Source organism: Miniopterus natalensis, chromosome 19 (genome assembly GCF_054644295.1).
Source record: "Miniopterus natalensis isolate mMinNat1 chromosome 19, mMinNat1.hap1, whole genome shotgun sequence".
Taxonomy (NCBI): domain Eukaryota; kingdom Metazoa; phylum Chordata; class Mammalia; order Chiroptera; family Miniopteridae; genus Miniopterus; species Miniopterus natalensis.
Window position 1 is genome coordinate 30,479,697 of NC_142099.1, and position 17,093 is coordinate 30,496,789.

At 44.9% G+C, this 17,093-nt stretch overlaps 1 protein-coding gene across 2 annotated transcripts in view; it reads right to left on the bottom strand.

The window, feature by feature from the left end:
* The window catches only part of SRGAP2 (SLIT-ROBO Rho GTPase activating protein 2), a 226,624-nt gene that overhangs the window by 45,837 nt on the left and 163,694 nt on the right, over window positions 1-17,093 (bottom strand). Inside the window, exons 7-10 of one of the 2 annotated variants that reach the window (XM_016215217.2) lie at window positions 16,846-16,974; window positions 9,107-9,328; window positions 5,378-5,479; window positions 4,146-4,343 (exon numbers count right to left, since the gene is read on the bottom strand). In XM_016215217.2, the coding sequence (XP_016070703.1) occupies window positions 4,146-4,343; window positions 5,378-5,479; window positions 9,107-9,328; window positions 16,846-16,974 (651 nt within the window). Of the gene's footprint in view, window positions 1-4,145; window positions 4,344-5,377; window positions 5,480-9,106; window positions 9,332-16,845; window positions 16,975-17,093 lie in introns of both variants that reach the window. The other variant, XM_016215213.2, reaches the window with a different exon arrangement.

The window sequence follows — 17,093 nt, forward strand, 5'->3', positions numbered from 1 at the left end:
CCTCCCTGTGAATTTTTAAAGCAGGAAACAGCTGTCAGACAATATAAATAATACAGCAAACCTTTACATGGGAGCACATCTCCCACTTTAGCTGACAGGGTAGGGGCAGCCATTCATTTGTACCTGCTCATTAGCACAGGCTCCTGAATGCCTGCAGAACACAAAGATAATAAAAAAGATCTCGGACCACCAGGCCCACGTCTAGACCTAGAGCACTGCCCAGCGGCCAAGGCACCAACCTCTCTCGCATTACCTTCCCCAAATCAGTCCCCAAGAATTCAGGAGGTCTAGTTTTGTTTATTTTATCAGCTATAATCTTTAACCCCTTCACCACTCCAACCTCCATACAAGGAAGTACTTAGAAGAAATGCCAGTCTTATAGGATTTGACGATCCTTGACTAACCAGTGAGCATTACTGTCTATGAGCAGGGAACTGGTTAAATATGTGATGGTGCATCCATCCATACAATGGAATTCTGCACGCCCATTAAAAAAGGAGGCAGGTATGGGTAGCTCAGTTGGTTAGAACATTGTCCCAAAATGCTAAGGTTGCGGGTTCAATCCTAGTCAGGGCACATACAAGGATCAATCAATGAATGAATACATAAATAAGTGGAAAAACAAATCTCTCTCTCTCTTCCTCCCAACCTTCTTTCTCTAAAATCAATAAAATGAATTAATTAAAAAAGGAGGCAGGTCTTTTTGAACTAATATAAAAATAATATCCGAAGTAGATTATGTAAAAAAAGAAAAAGAACAGTATAAGTAGCATACTTCTCCCTATATTTCTATTAATTCTATTTTATTACCTCTCTAATGTAATTCTATTGTATTGAAGCATACGTCAGTGGTAGTCTATGCACAGGGTATCTCTGGAAGGACACAGAATAAATTGGTTTTAATCACTTGGCAGAAGGGGGGTATGTGAGGGTCGGGGGTAGGTAGAAGCATGACTTTCCTGTATGCTATTTTGAAATCTTCACATCTTTTTAAAAAAATCTATTTTTTAACAATCACAGTAAAAAAGGCAATGGGAAAAAAAGTAGACATTGCTGGGTTGTGTGTTATGAAAGACAAGTGACACAAAGCCAAAGAGATTAGGACACGTCTCCTCACTTAGGGCAAAGAAGAGGAGGAAGTTGCTGACTGTTTCTAGACCTTTCCTCACACCAGCTTCTTTAGCAGGGGGTCAGAAAAAACCTGTGGTCCAAGACCAGCAACAGGAACAAGAGTCTAGTTTCAGTACTTGAGTTCCTTGGACAAGCTACCCATCCTCTCTGGGTTTATTTTACCTTTATTTTTTAAGTCTTTCAATGAGAAGGTTTGGTTAGATTATATTTAAAAATCACTTCAAGCTTTCAAATTCCATGATTATTTTCCTGGGACTCCTGCAAATGCTTCAAATTTCCAAGTGAAGTCATCTGAGCAGATCAATCTGATGACAGCGAGAGTGGTTGGAAAGCTTTCCTAGCAGCTCTCTGGGTTGCTAGGCACACTACCAGGGAGGCAAAGCCACGGCAAGGGACCTCTTCCCGACTGTCCAACAGAAGAGAGCTTATAGGATGTGCTATTCTGCTGTTTTTGAAGGGCACGGGGAAAACCATGCAACATTTGTGGGGGCAACAAACTAAAAAAGCCCATGAGCAGCTATGTTGGCTTTGTATGGTACAGCACAAGCAGCCATCCGTTTAACATGCATATCCCCTTTTCACCACACCCCCAAAAACCCTTTTATCAAGAAATGAATTAACTGGCACATTCCAAGCACCAGTCACAAAAATAATGAACTCTCTTGTAAATCTGTTATTAGACAAGGCCAGACAAAAAGCGTTCCTGTTAGCCAAGGAAATTTGCACACAATTTTGATAAGTAGGACTATGGTCACAAAAGATAGGAAATGGGTTAGAGGACATCAATGCAGACAGAGGTGAAAGGGTGGGCAGGATTTGAGAGGTCACTAGTCTGAATACGACCATTCCTGCTCTCAGTGAAGGTCAACTTTGAATAAAAATGTTATATAGATTCATCTAAAGCCCCAAAGTAATTCTGACAGTCTTAAATACAGGTTCTTAAGTCTAAAATTTCTTATTTAATAATAATAATAAAAAAATGGAAATCTTCTTCAGTGTAATACAATTGGGCACTACTCATTTAAGTACTATTATATCTAAGCGGTCCAGACAGATCAGCCAAACAATCCTTTTATTAAAAGCCTCGAGAGTGTTCAACAACCTCCTGAGATAACAGAGCTTGGGGCAGCAACACAGCCTCATTCTAGCCAAGTTCTCTGAATAGCTAACCCAGGTTTTGCATGTTTTTATGCTTTTGCACATGCTGCTCTTTCCTCAAGGAAAGCCATTTTCCTCTCAATTCATCATCTGGTTCATCCCGTCTTTAAGATCAAGCACAAAAATCACTTTGTGTGAGCTGTTTCCCCAGCTCCATTCTTCCCGGTCACCACTCTCGCATGTGTGCAGTGTGCATGCATGCATTTTTACATTTACAGAGACTTATATATATATATATTTTTAATTACAAAAATCAATCTGGCATACCTGTTTAGAAGTATATGAAGTAAAAATGAAAGTTAACCCTTTATATGCCTAATCCCATCATTCCCCTCTTCATGCGTACTCTCAGCATTCCCAGTTTATAGCACATAGCAGATCCTCAATAAGTGATCAATTAACAACTTAATAATGATTAATAAATAAATAATGATGATGGTGATGAAAAATTTTCAGCACTTACTGAACACTAACTACAAACCAAGCTGTGTGCTAAATATTTTACAAAAATTAATGAATGACCCAAAATGTCAATCCATAATTTCTTTGTATAGATTTTAGTATTTCACTCAAAAGTATTATAATTAAGTGACTTAGAAATCTACATTTGGTAAACAAAAGTAGATTGCAAAACAATATGTACAGCACTATCCCAATTTTTTATAATAAGGTTATAAATGCATGGTTAGATATGTGTTTGTGTATGCACGTATCCTAACACTAGTATCTCTAGGTAGTGGGATTATAAATGATTTTATTTTCTTCATTTTTGCTTCTAAATTTTATATAAACATCTTTTGCTTTGTACAACAAGAAAAAAAATTATTTTAAAAGACTAATGCTGTTAAATCACTCCCTTTCAACATTCTCGTTCAGGACAAAAACAACCTAAGAATTCTGAGCTTCACTATGTAAAGAACAAATTTCTTTTTTAAAAAGATAGCAAATCACTAGTGTTCTTAATGAAGAAAGGGCAGCATTCAAAGAAGAATTAAATAAATTGTGCTAGTTGTAGGAAAATGTCAACTTACTGTATGTAGACTGTGTTTCTTGACTGAAAAACAACTTAATTTCTCTCATTCAGAATCAGTGCATATATCCACTGGCTATATTTCATCTCACATCTGCAAGCTTAATTTCTCCTTTCTTGGTCATCAGAAGATTAGGAAATAAATTTTAGTCCAGGCAATAAATCCTACTTGGCAAACTCAAAATAACTTACTTATTAAAAAGCAGCACCAAAGACCAGCCAACAACTTTCCAAAGGGCTGTTAACACTATTTAAAAAAAAATTGGGTCCATCTGTTTAAAAAAGAGGCTGGGAGATACATAAATAACAAAATACACTGTTTGGGAACTCTCTACAAACCAACAATGCTGTCTGTCCCTCTGAATTTTAGCAATAATTATGAAAAAGAATTTCCCATCAACAAAAAATATAAAATATTATGAGGTCATCACACCACCTAGAAGACACTACAGACTTTAAAAACAAGACATGTGTCAGCCAGAATATTTGAATGCAGTTCCCACGAACCAAGAGATGTAGGCCCCCTTTCATGATCCCCTATGACTGAAAAGGAAACTTTCAAACAAAAGCCTACTAAGTGGTTAAAAAGAAACTCTTCTTGGTAATATATCTGGGAGCACCTTCTCTTGGGGGGTCCCTGTTAGACACATACAACTTGTAGATGTTTGTGCCTTTAAGTGTAGTGACGGTCTCCGAATACGCCTGGGTGTAAATCTAGGATATTCAAAGACTGCCCTTCGGACACCTGACAAGGACTCCAAGTTCCAAATCTCCTTGTGTGCACAGTGCCTACAGATGATCTTTAAAGGCGTTCAAGCTCCCTCACCGTGAAATAGAACTGCTCTGTCTCTTGCTGGTTTGCTCTCCTCTTGGCAATGCTGGGCTTGCTCATGAACGTTTCTGAGACTGTGGACTTGACGGACTCCATAGAGTTGCTGTACTGGAAGCAGTCAGACACATCAAAATCCTCGACGGTCACAATGTCCTGGATGGTCTGCAGAGTGGCCTCCATTGTCTTTTTCACCTGCCACGACAAAAGCCAACATAATGCGTGAGGGGGAAGTGGTGGAGAAGGGAAAAAGGAGAGGGCTGAGGAAGGAGAGGGGATGCTGTCAGATGGTGCAACTCTGTCTCCCATGGGACAGCACTTAAGTGAGTGATAAATACCACATGGACCCTGGTACCGAGCACTACACACTCCAGCGAGGACCTAACACCCCCTCCCCGCCTTCATGCTACGTATTTCACCCAGCTCCTTTACTTAATGTTTACTTTTTAAATTTAATATTAGTTCTTGGCTATAACAGAAGTGCTAAGGGAGAGAAAGAATAAAATTCAAACCTACCCTATCATATAAAGAGCTTGTTAAAATGTGTGACGGTAATGGTCCTGCAATGCCTCACGTGCTATTTCATGATCTTCAACAAATTAACGAACTTGCTTCCCCATGTGCAAACTAAGTGACCCATGCCCAGTCCTTCCTAATCTTCCCTGGGACAAGTAAGACTTACTAAGATGCCAGGCAAGAAGTTATGAGAGAGCTCAAAAGAAAGGAACTGCTAATCAATCACACTGCCCTTTTGAATTGGTTGTTGAAAGCAAATACATGGGCCCAGGAGAAAGTCACCCTTTTCTAAACCCAGAAGAAAGTTACACTTTTCTAAAAGGACAGAGATGTCTGAAGTGTCAAAGTCAAAAGCCTCTGTTTGTTTGAAAATGCTGGAAAAAGCCAGGCAGGAGGGGGTGGTTTCAGAGACACAATATTGTTCACGCAGCTGCCAAGTGCCATTTTGATTAAATGTGTAGAGGGGGAAAGAAAGCATTTCGCAAAAGCTCAAAATAGAGCTCAACCTTTGGCAATGCAAGAGCAACTTCCTGGAGTTCAAGGGCAGGATGTAGCAGAGGGGGAAAATCCAAGCCTACATTTGGCTAGGAAATGTTTGCGGCTGCCCGGACATTGTCTGCGCGCTCTTTCCACGGCTCCCAGATAGGCGGCAACAAGCAGTTCAACAGAGAAACTCAGAAGGTGGCTCTGAGTCTCTTAAGCAGGAAGCTTACCTCTTCGTTCTCAATCTTCAGGGTGGATAAGCGAGACTGCAGTTGTTGGCATCTCTGTACCAGCTCACTCTGGACAGGCTGCTGGGCACAGAGCTGGGAAGCCTGCCAGAAGCAAGTAACACCAGGTCAGAAAGAGGACACTGTACTTTTGGCGGTTCCGGAGTCCCATCACTGCTAATAAAACTACACATATTCAAGCTGTAAGGCTCACAGTTTCTATGTTAAAACAAAAGCCAAAGGCAAAGTGTGTGGATCTTTTCCAGGACCAAATAGCACAAGAAAAGAACAAGGAATGGGACCCATTTGGAAAGAGGAGGCCTCCCTCTCTTTGAGCCCATCTCTGGTCTGGTGCTTGGCAGAGGCAGGTCTACGCAGGGCCTGTGGCTCCATGGAAGCCGGAGTTAGGCCAGAGAAGACTGCCTTGGGCAGCCCCAGCTCCAGATACACAATGCTTTGGCACAGGGAGGATTTCCTGCTAGAGGTCCAAGTGGCCACCTTTCTGGCCCCTCCTTCACCCCCCTTTGTAAACCAGAGTGAAAGCAGGAGAGAAGTGGGTCAGGAGGCTAACTTGCCGCTGTTGGCAGTCAGCATGTGTTTATAAATCTGTGCCAGGCATGAGAGCTCTGACTCAATTAGAGAAAGTATAAAGCTAGGAACAAGTCTGCAGACTATGGTAGAGGGCCACAGATGGCTTGAAATCTGGTGGAACTTGGCATTTTCAAAGAGCCATCATTTTACCCCAGGTCTTCACCAGGAGTGTGGGAGAGAAGTCAACCTTTCCCCAAGGATCACTGTCAGCAAGCTTTCCTGTGTGAGAAATGGTTGAGCCACTGTCTCCTGATGATGTCATTGCTATGGCATGGACATGAGGTCACCCACAGTCCTCAGGATGACAGATTAGGAACAGAAGGCTGGCAGATTGGGAGGAAGGAGCCACAAGGAGGCAGTTCCTGTCACCTTGCCACCATGTGTCCCTTAGCCTCTCATCTACAGAGACACATCTGGATAGAACTGTCCTTTCTTCCCTAGCAATGAGTGGGCACATCCACATGCCCACAGACCATTCTCTTGCTTGAAAAGACAAAACCTCTCTTCAAATGAAGGGGGCTGGGACTTGACCTTTTCCTCCACTGGCTTTTAAGCTCCCAACTAACTTGACCTCCTCCCCCAACTGAGAGGCTGGCCCGAGCCAGCTCTCAGATCTGAAGAGAGCTGACCTCACTCTGGCTTTGGTATAAGCAGACACAATGGAGAAAGCTCGGTGGCCAGGATGGGTTAGTGCCAAGAGTGAAACTCTCTGGCTGCCTGATGTCACCGGTTAGGCATCCAGAGCCCCACCAGCCCCTGGGGGCACCAAGAGTAAAGCCAAGCACCTCCTCCTAGTACATCTGAGAGTGCTTGGCATCAATTCATGAGCTGAGCGCCCCGGAACACCAGCCAGTGTGGGGCCTTGGCCAATTTCAGAGCTGCCGCTCAAAATGCCACCCGAACTTTGGCCCTAGTTCAAAGACTTCCAGGCAGCTCCCTCTTGTTTCCTCTATAGTCTACAGACAACCCACATGATGGGGATAGACTGGCTGCAGGGACCAAGGAAGACTCGCCTTCTCTTTCTATTTTCCACTCACATAAAGGCTAGACTGGAATGCAGAACCTTTGCAAGATCTAGCACTGGCCCTGGCCCCTGCCTGACCCAGTCACTGACCAGCTACATCACATAAAGGAAAAACCTAGGCAGAAGAGTAAACTATTAATTTTTAAAGTAACCCAGACCTAGCAGGGAGGAGTCATGGAGAGAACTCCACCTCCACGCCTGTTCCTTTAAGCAGCAGCAGGGCTGCTGATGCATGCTTTGGCAGTGGTCCTTTACCGGGGTGCAAGGTAATGCATTCCAGCTGTGCTCTCGACTATGGAAATGAGGCTCTGACAGGGCTAGGAGGGGGCCCAAGCACCCAGCATTTGGATTCCCCCTTTATGGAGACAAGCTGTTTGGCTCAGAAGGAGGCTCAGTCAACACCAGAAAATGTATCACGCCACTCAGCTCGTCCCCAAGTTCCATCGATTCTTGGGAAGAAATCTCAGTGGCAGCTGGAGAAGGGGCTTGGAAAGCAAAAGCCAGGGCAGGTGAGGAATGGGGCTTCCTGGGGTTTGGTGACATGCCTTCCCTTACTCTAATTGCACATGCTGCCACCTCACTGCCCCATCTGTTCAGACGCTGACATTTCCTAAGCCACAGCAATGGAAACAAACTGTAAATGGTTTGGTTTTCCCAAAAAAGGAGAGGAAAGAAATCACCTCCACATTTTTGTCTTTAAGGCAGAAATGTCCCACTCTCTATAGTGGCCTATTGATGACAGTAAATCCTCTGGTTACACCACAACAGTTGTCATTCTGGAGCAGGGCTTACTAAATAGGTCTAGATGCTAATTCTAACGGAAGCACCAATCCCTCGCTGAGAGCACACTGTTGTGTCTTGGTCACCTAGCATCCATCCCTCTGTCTGGTAACTGGCTTGACCGCCCTCCAGGGGAACCTCCTGCTCCACAACTCAGGCCATGCCCTTTGGATGGGGGCTCTCCTCAGCAAGGGGACGGAGCATGTGCCCTAGGCATAAGTCAATCAGCTGACTGAAAATACCTTGGGGATAAGCAAGTCAGCCAATCAGAACCAAGAAGACATGTGAGGCTTTTGTGGGAGCTTCTAGGAGGTAAGCAGATACCCTTTCCACTGGATTTCAACCTAGAAAAAGATAAGGCTGGAATAGAGTCATCTTGCCGCCACAGGATAAGAGCCTATCTGAGAGTAGGGCCAACCTATAGCACATGGCGCAGAGAGAGAAAAACCGAGTCTTCACAGAATCCCCACTCCCAATCCAGCCTGCTGGTTCCACCCTGAGCTTTATTACAGAAGCCTGCACATCCCCTTTATCTAAGCAGTAGGATAAACACTGGCTCCTCCCCGCAGGGATAAGGTTCACTCTGGTTTGTGTGCACAACCACCAAAAGTGGAACCAAGAGTCACAGTAATGGAAACCAAGAAGTTTCTTTTTCCTCTCGCTTTAGTTTACTTAGGCCCTTCTGGTTTTCATCCCTGAAGGTGAAAAGTCTAAAACAGGGCCCCAGCGTTCCTGCTCCCCTGCCTGGGCAACCAGCACAAGCTTTCAGGATAACAGCTTAGCTCGTGTCTTTTCGGTAGGTACCCATGCTTTTTTGTTCAATACCCAAGCAAAACTACGCCTTTACTGCAACCTCTAAACCGAGGAGAATACAATTCTTCAGAACTCTGCCAAATGACCAATGATCACACCATTACTCCCCATAAAGCCTTAAGTATCTGGGCCCCTCGGCTCTCTCTTCTTCCAGCCTCTCCACCTGGATCCTGCTCTCCCCTTCCCTTTCACCATTACCTGTTAGGAGTTTTGAGAACACACCTGTTTTTCACTCCTTTGATCCTGTTGGTCCCTTTGGGTGCCCCTTCCTATGCATATTTCTGATTGTCTCTCTACTCCCCAGACTGTAAGCTCCCCAGGGCTCTGATCCCCAATGTCTAAAGTCAAGCCTAGTGGACAGCAGGCAGTCAGTAGCTGTTTCCTGAATAAGTGGACTGTGCCTCTCACCTGATAGGAAGCCTAGGGCTCACTGTCCCCAGAATAATGTGGCCTTAGTATAGCGAATCTAGACACAGGTGGGCTCAAGCTCCTTGGGGAGTGTGGGGAGAGGAAGAGGTCCTCACCATGTCCCCCATGTGGGGCTGGAATTCAAACTTCATAGGTGGGCAGAAGACATTGTTGTACATTTCCATGAGGCGCTGCTTGTCACTGGTGGCATCCAGGTTTTCTACGGCATTCTCGATGGCGTCCAGACCCTCGTGCTTCGACTGCTCCAGATTCAACTCCGCAGAGAGGAAGGTGCGCAGCGCCCGGTTCAGGCTAGCATGGTAGCCTAAGTCACAACACTGCTGTGGAAAGGAGAGCACATGAGCAAACCCTGGACAGCCCCAAGGCTTGGCAGAAAGGGGCAGATCTGACCATGTCAATGACACTGACTGCAGCGGGAAGAAGCTTGACGTTCTGACTTCCAAAACCTGGGTGAGAGTTCTCAGTTCCTGACTCCCATTTCAGTGGTACAACACACCTCAGAGGACTGTGGGGCAGTTAGAGGGAAGAGGAGTCATTAGGACAAAATGAAATTATTTAATCGTGCACTGTACAGAGCTATTCAGTAAACATGAGAAGAGTTAGTTGAGAGTTAAAGGGAATCCTCTCCTATTTTCAGGTTTCTCTGGGGATACCATTATAAGAAAATTCAATAACAAAAATATAGCCTGCCACTCCCTGAGGGTTACTGTGGTTAAGTCAGTACATTCCAACCAAGCCAGGCCATTGCCACATTCACAGTTCAGAAGTCAGAAGTGTTGCAAGAACAGTTAATTACACAAACTCAGAACTCTAGGTGGGAGACTGGGGGCCTGACTCTGTTGGTCATCAGCCCCACCAACTCCCAACAGACCTCAAGCTGCAGACTAAAGATTTCAGTACTGAAGCTCCGTCTTTTTTTTTTTTTAATCAGGCCAAAAATTTCTTCTTTTTTTTAAAAAAAATATTTTTACTGATTTCAGAGAGAGGAAGAGAGAAAGAGAGAGAGAGAGAGAGAGAAAGGGGGGGGAACATCAATGATGAAAGTCATTGATCGGCTGCCTCCTGCACGTCCCCTTGCTGGATATCAAGCCTGCAGCCCAGGCATGTACCCTGGCCTGGAATCAAACTGTGATCTCCTGGATCATAGGTTGATGCTCAACCACTGAGCCACACCAGCCAGATAGGCCAAAAATTCTGATTTTCTAAAGCAAAAAAAAAAAAAAAAAGGTATGAATGAGACAATAGTATAAAAAAGCACTGGTAAGTCAGCAACCTTGGAAAAGCCACTCCCTTTCCTCAACTGTAAAATGAACAGACCTGGCCAGGTCCGTGGTTTTCAAGCTGCAGACCAGAGCGCTATGGTTCTGCGCCAAAACCTTCTTAGGCTGCCCCTTGAGAAGCGGTAAAAGGGCAGCCCAGTTAGTAGGACTTGGAGCCTCCTATCCCTGCTTCAACTGAACCAACTCTGCTCTTTTGTCTATTTAATAAGTTGGGATTCTCTGAAAGGTCTGGTTTGAAGATAGAATTCAAGATAGAGAAAAAGTCTGAAAATACTTAGATGAAATAAAATCCCTAAGGCCCTCTTCAGCAGTGGCATTCTGTGACTATGACAATCTTCTCCATCCCCCCCGAAGGACCCGGAGATCCTAATTCCTTGGTCATCCATTACTCCCCCATTGCTTTCACAGCTTTGAGATCCAAAACCAGAGAAAACACATCAGAGAAGAATCGTGGCTGGAGCAAGACCATCTGCCCGGCTGCCATTTCATCCCATGAGCAGGCATCAAATTAACTTCCCCCAGCCGTTCCCCTTGTCCCCTCATCCCCTTCATCACAATCACACTGGGGGCAGCCACTACCGGGGAAGAAAAGGCATGTGCTATGCCCCCTCCCAGCATCTGACAAGCAGCTCAGCGACAGCGTGCCTGTCAGGCTGGGCTCTGGGTTCAGTGCCAACAGCCCTGGCAGGTGCCTGGCTGCAGAGGAAGAACAGCAGCTACAGCTTAACTAGATGCAGAGGATGGAAAGACATTAAATTCAGTCAAGAGGGAAGAACAAATGGAAGCAAGACAAAAGCGGCTGATTGGGAGGCTGCACGTGCAAGAGCCCCTCCTCCCGAGGCCCACTGGTCTAGCCAGGCTGCCCTTCAACCTGTAAGCCCCCCTTCTGCCTGTAAGTCTATTGAACAGAAGTAATACTACCCATAGGCTGAGCAAGCGTGTGGGGTGAGGGTGAAGGTTTTTAGTGCGGGAGAGAATTTAGGGAGGGGCAGGGTGTCCTTCATAAACTTTAACATCGTTTTGCTAACTCCCCCACTTCTCTCCATTCTCACTTCCTCTGCCCTGATTCAGACCGTTATCACCTAACACCAGTACTGTCTGCTTCCCTCTCCTGCTGAACCTATAATAGCTCTCATTTTTTTCTACATGAAAGACCACCTTCCTCAGTTTTGAAATTTTTTAAATAACTTGAGTAAGGTCAGTGGCCAAAACAAATTGTAATCTCTTCAGTGTGACCATCTAACAGCATCTCCCTCTAGTTTTTCTTCAAACTCTCTGCTCTAATCCAATGACATACTCCCTGTTTAGGTGAACATATTGGAAAACCATAGTATGACTATGAGCAAGCTACTTGACGTCTCTAAACCTCAAATGAGGAAAACACCAGCCTCACAGGTTGTTGTGAGGCCAATAACAGGCAATATAGTACACAAATATATCTGGCACTGTGCAGGCACTTAAACACCAGTCATCAATATCCCCAAATTCGCTACCTCTGCTCTTCAGCTCCTAGCATTTTCTCTTCTTGAAATGTTTCCCACTCCTCTCACCTGTTGCAATTGGACCCAATCTTCAAGATCCAAATCAAATCCCCAGCCTCGGGGAAGCCAGACTGCCCCGCAACCCTGGCAAGGATTGACCCTGGCCTGCACTCAGAACCACACTCATCAGCCCTCACGTGACAGACTACACTCCATCATTCTGTGACTTGCTGTTCTGTATCACCCCCACCAGAAGGCAAGCTTCAAAGAGGGCTTGGCTTCATTTTTGAATCCCTCACCATTAGGCCTTGCTCCTGGTAGGCATTTAATAAACATCAGTGGATTGACTGAAGCCAGGAGTGCAGATCCCAAGCTCTCAGAAATGAACCCACTTAGGCTGCATACTAATCTAAGTCAAGTGGGTAGATGTATCCACTGAGGCCTTTTGTGTTGCTTACCCTGTATGGCCGATGGAAGGCAGGGAGCTTGCTTAGGCGGACTACTGCCTCTATTATATAACTGTTCTATAGCTTCTCTGTGCCAGTGAGTGGGGGGTCTGACTCACAATGTGCCCTTTGGCTCCTCCACACCTCCAGCTAACCAGGGAGATGTGAAATAGATTTTCCAGAGCCTTGGCTATCCCCACATATCTGCAAGGGAACAGCTGGAAACTGAGGCACTAACAAAATCTCAGAGGGAAAGTAGGGGTGGATGGGTGGAGAGGGATTAACCAAAGAACTTATATGCATATATGCATAACCCATGGACACAGACAAAAGTGTGGAGAAGGCCTGGGTGGGGGGGATGCAGCATGGAGGGGTCAATGGGGGGGAAAAGGGAGACATATGTAATACTTTCAACAATAAAGATAAATTTTAAAAAAAGAGAAGCAATTTCTGGCAAGGTGAGGTAACGAACTTTGAATATAGGGTGGGACAAAGGCAGGTTTACAGTTGTGAGTTCTCGAAACACAGAGTTTGTTCTTGTATCATTATTTACTAACTATTGTATTATTTTCCATAGGAACAACTGTAAGCCTACTTTTGCCCCACCCTGTATTTCATCCCTACTCCCAGGAGAATCCCAGTGAATCGAGGCAGACATCATTTTGCTCACAATGGGGACAAAGTACGCTTTCCATGGCTTCTGATGAGTTCTGTGGCTACGCCGGGCTCCCTTGGCCATTTCTGGGTTATATAAATGTTTGATGAAACTTTCCCAGGGGAAATCAAATTTTTATAAGAATTTAATGATACCATCCAGATGTGTGAGGACATGAGTTGACAGCACATGAACCCTTTTCCAGCTGATATCCTCACCCTGAGACTCTACAGAAGACCTAGAAAAAAAAGGGGGTGCTTTATAACACCCACTTCAAGCTCACACAGAAGAGAAAAGTAACTGCCCTCCATAAAATTTCCTATTCAGAAAGCCAAGTTCCCTTGGTCTGACTTGGGTACACATGGCGTCACAGATTCTCTGCCCATGGACAAAGCATGCGCAACACCCCAGCTATGTGCGAGGACAATGCCTTGTTCTTCATTCATCCATCTGCTCCTGGGGTGACAGAGGCACACGAGAACGGGGGAGGAATATCACATTCCAACGAGCCTACAGTTCTTAGACTCCATCAAGTCAGCTCAGAATGTCCTTTTGGCCTGAAGTCGGGTTTTCCTGGTGTGTCAGATGCCTCACGTGGATAGCTACAGTCCCAGTTTAAATTTCATACTATATTATAAAAAGAAGGCTAAGGCTTGTCCTTGTGCCAATGTACTGGCATCGACAAAAACAACTACTTCTCATTCATCCTTAATGCCTTCAGCACACACTGAGCTTCAGCTCGCTAGGAAGGAGGCATCACACAAATAGCAGAGACTGGAGCAAGATTTACTCCATATCTTAAAGCAAGTTCTGGATACTGTCAAAATCAGAAAGCCAAGGGACTCAGACTCACCACTCACTCCTGCACTAATTGCTGGTTCACTGCCAAAGCATTCTTTTGGCCATTTTTATTGCAAAGAGCAGCGAGAAAAAGGAAGAAATTATTGATACATGCAATAATGCAGATGAAGCTCAAAAACATCATGCTGGGCAAAAGAAGCCAGATATGAAAAAGCATGCACTATATAGTCCCATTTTGTGAAGTTCTAAAATAGGCAAAGCTAATTTATGGTGAAAGAAGTCAGAACAGTGGTTGCCTTGGGGAGGGGAATTGACTGGGAAGAGAACAGAGGAACTTTCTAAGGTGATGGAAATATTCTATATCTTAACAGAGGTATAAGGTTATAAGAGTACAAATTTATTGCAACCCTTGAAACTGTGACACTTAAGTTCAGTTATTGTATGTGCATTATATCTCAAAACATTATTAAAAGGCACAAAAAGGAAAAAAACCTTGGCTTAGGAAATCATCTTCCTCTTCCTTCTGTGAATAACTATGTACTCAGCTAAGTAGTCAGCTCTGTACATGTGGACTATACATGTGTATATCAAGGCAAAGGGGACATCTGGTTCCTGCCTTCAGAAGCTCAGAGAGGAGACTAAGAGATTTTCCTCTGTTCTTAGTGCAGTGGCTCTCAAACTTTTTCTCAGCTCCAGCTCACAGTAAGAAATATATCTTATACTATCACACACTCACACATGCACACGCACACACGTCTGTGAGTGGGCAAACATGCACACTTACTTAACACAACAGTTTCACCAAATAAAACTTAACTTTACTACTGTGATGCACCCTGATATTTTCTTTCCTATTCTATTCCAGTCTAGTTTATTCATTAAAAAAAAAAAAGTCAAACCCAAGAAAGTGATTTTAGGACTCCCCTAATGGATCATGATCTAGGGTCTAAAAAGCAGACTCTGTGCTTCCCCTGTGGTTCCCTCTAGCGCTGCGGTTAGCCCATTACATAGAAATCACCTGTTTGTATACCTATGAATACCTCCAGGGCAAAAACTATTTTATTCCTTTTGTACCCCTACTGCTGAGCACTCGGCCTCATCTCAAATAAATATTTACCAAACGTTTATGAAGCAGAAAAATGTTATCAGCCTTTCTTAAAGAGGAATTAACCTGTCCCCACCTCAAGAAAAAAACACACTAAACAAACATCAAACAAAATAAAACAAGAGCAACTTTAGTGCCTGGAATGCTAGCAAGCTGGACTAGTGCACAGTAACCTAGACCCATGCCCTGGCTGAGCGCTACGGAGGCTGCAGGCTTCTTTTCCATGGTGCCTCACACGGCATTCTGTGCAGACAGGCTCTTATCACACACACATATATAGACTGATGTTAAGACACCTACTAACATCTGATGGAGGGTCTATGGACTGCAAAGGTTGTGACTGACAAAGCTGCCCTGGGGGCAAAAGAAAGATAAAAGGACAAACCAGTGGCAGCGCAGTGGCGGACTGGCAGTCTGGCTTTTTACCAAACGTGAGAGAAACAGCAGACACTGCGCGTAAGAAAGAAGTGATTCTCTTCCTTGGGCAGAGAAAAGGCCCCTCTCCCATGGAGGAGCCGCTCCCCTGAGGAGGAGAAAGGATCCTGTTCAGGGCTCTGACCTCCATTGGGGGACAGTGTTCAGATTGGCATCAACAAGCAGAGAGAACAAAGAGGCACCTGGATTGGGATCAGGGCTCCACTTACCCGGGGAGACAATGACACCCAGGGCGTAAGAGGCTGAAAATCACTGAATCAGAAATCCCTGGCGGAAGAGAGGCTGGAATCCGTATTTTAGAAAAGTTCCCCAAGCAGCTCTGATGTGAGGCCAGATTTAAGTACCAATGACCTGGTCCAATTTTTCAGTTTGTCAGGGCGGTGGCATGCGCGCGCGCACACACACGCACACACACACACACACACACACACAAGTATAGTTCCAAAATAGCCCCATATTATCCAGCTAGTTAGGCAAATCTTAGACCAGAACCCCACGTGATATAGTGAAGGGTGGCAGGTTTGTTTGTGGAGAAACCAAAGCAGGCAGGTAAGTATGAGAGGTCTGGCCAGAGGCTTGCGAAGCCCAGCTGCTGCCCGCTGACAGCCAGAGGGAAACATCAGGCCTCAGACAGGGGACTAGCCAGGATCTGCCTGAAGCCCTGGAGACTGGGATGCTGATGCTAAGTCAGCTGGTTCCAGACCCCTCACTCCAACGACTGGAGGGAGAGGTGAGAAACGGCGTACAGTACTTAAGCAGCTCACTCAGGACTGGCTCAGGAACTGGGCCAGATTGGAGCCTGCAGGTGGGAGGAATTGCAAGACTCAACCACTATAAGGCTTGAGGGGAGCAGCAGGAAAAATAAGGCCAAGGCTGACCCATAAGGCCAAAGTCAAAAAACTTGCCCCCTGTGCCTGTCCCATGCAAAACACATGTGCCTACTACCCAGCCTTTCTCACCGTCTTGGTGCCACATATCAAGAAATATGGGCCAGGGGTGAGGGGCATCTGAATACCTCCCTGACCAGGACCCTAATTTGCAGTGTCCCTTTGTGCAGGTAACCATCTTGACCCCTACATTCCTTATGTACAAAATGAAGACATGGGTGGTTCAGTGGTAGAATTCTTGCCTGCCAAACTGAAGACAGTAATACTGATTCAAAAGGGTGATAAGACAATCAAATGAGATAATACCGAGAAACATTAAGTGTTATAAACGTAAGGTATGGCATCCTAATTCTTTAGCTCTTGCCACTCACTTCTATGTGCAAGTAGCTGATTTAAGGGAGACTTAAGTGCATAGTTAAGAGCATGGGTTAGTAATCAGACCTAGATACAAATATTGCCTCTGGTACTTATTAGCCGAGTCTGGGTAAGTCATCTGAACTCCGTGAATTTAATCTGTAAAAACAGAGATAATAACCCCTTCCTCCCAGGACTCTAGTGAGAACTAACTGTAAAGTGCTTTAGCCAGCACCTGGTACATGGCAAGCCCCTGGTGGACCATGGCTACTTTCTTCATAATTGTTCTCAAAATACTCTGAGAAGCCTGAGCAATAGAACTGGGAACTCCTGTCCAGATCACCAAACCAGGAAAGAGGCACCCTTGAGTCCCCAGCTTTGAGCACTTACATCAATAAGGTCAGACAGGTCGTGGATGTAGTACTTGAAGACAGACGCATTGGTTGCCTCCAAAGCCAGTAAGTACTCATTCCGGGCTTTAATGGCCTTCAGCTTATTCTCTGTGTACTTGGCTTGGCGCTGAAAAGGAACAAAAGTTCAATTTTACTTTTGTTTTTTTAAAGCGGAGACTGTTCTCTGAGAGATGAAAGTACAGTACATTCAAGAACCACAATTGCGCTGCTACTCCCTATGCGCAG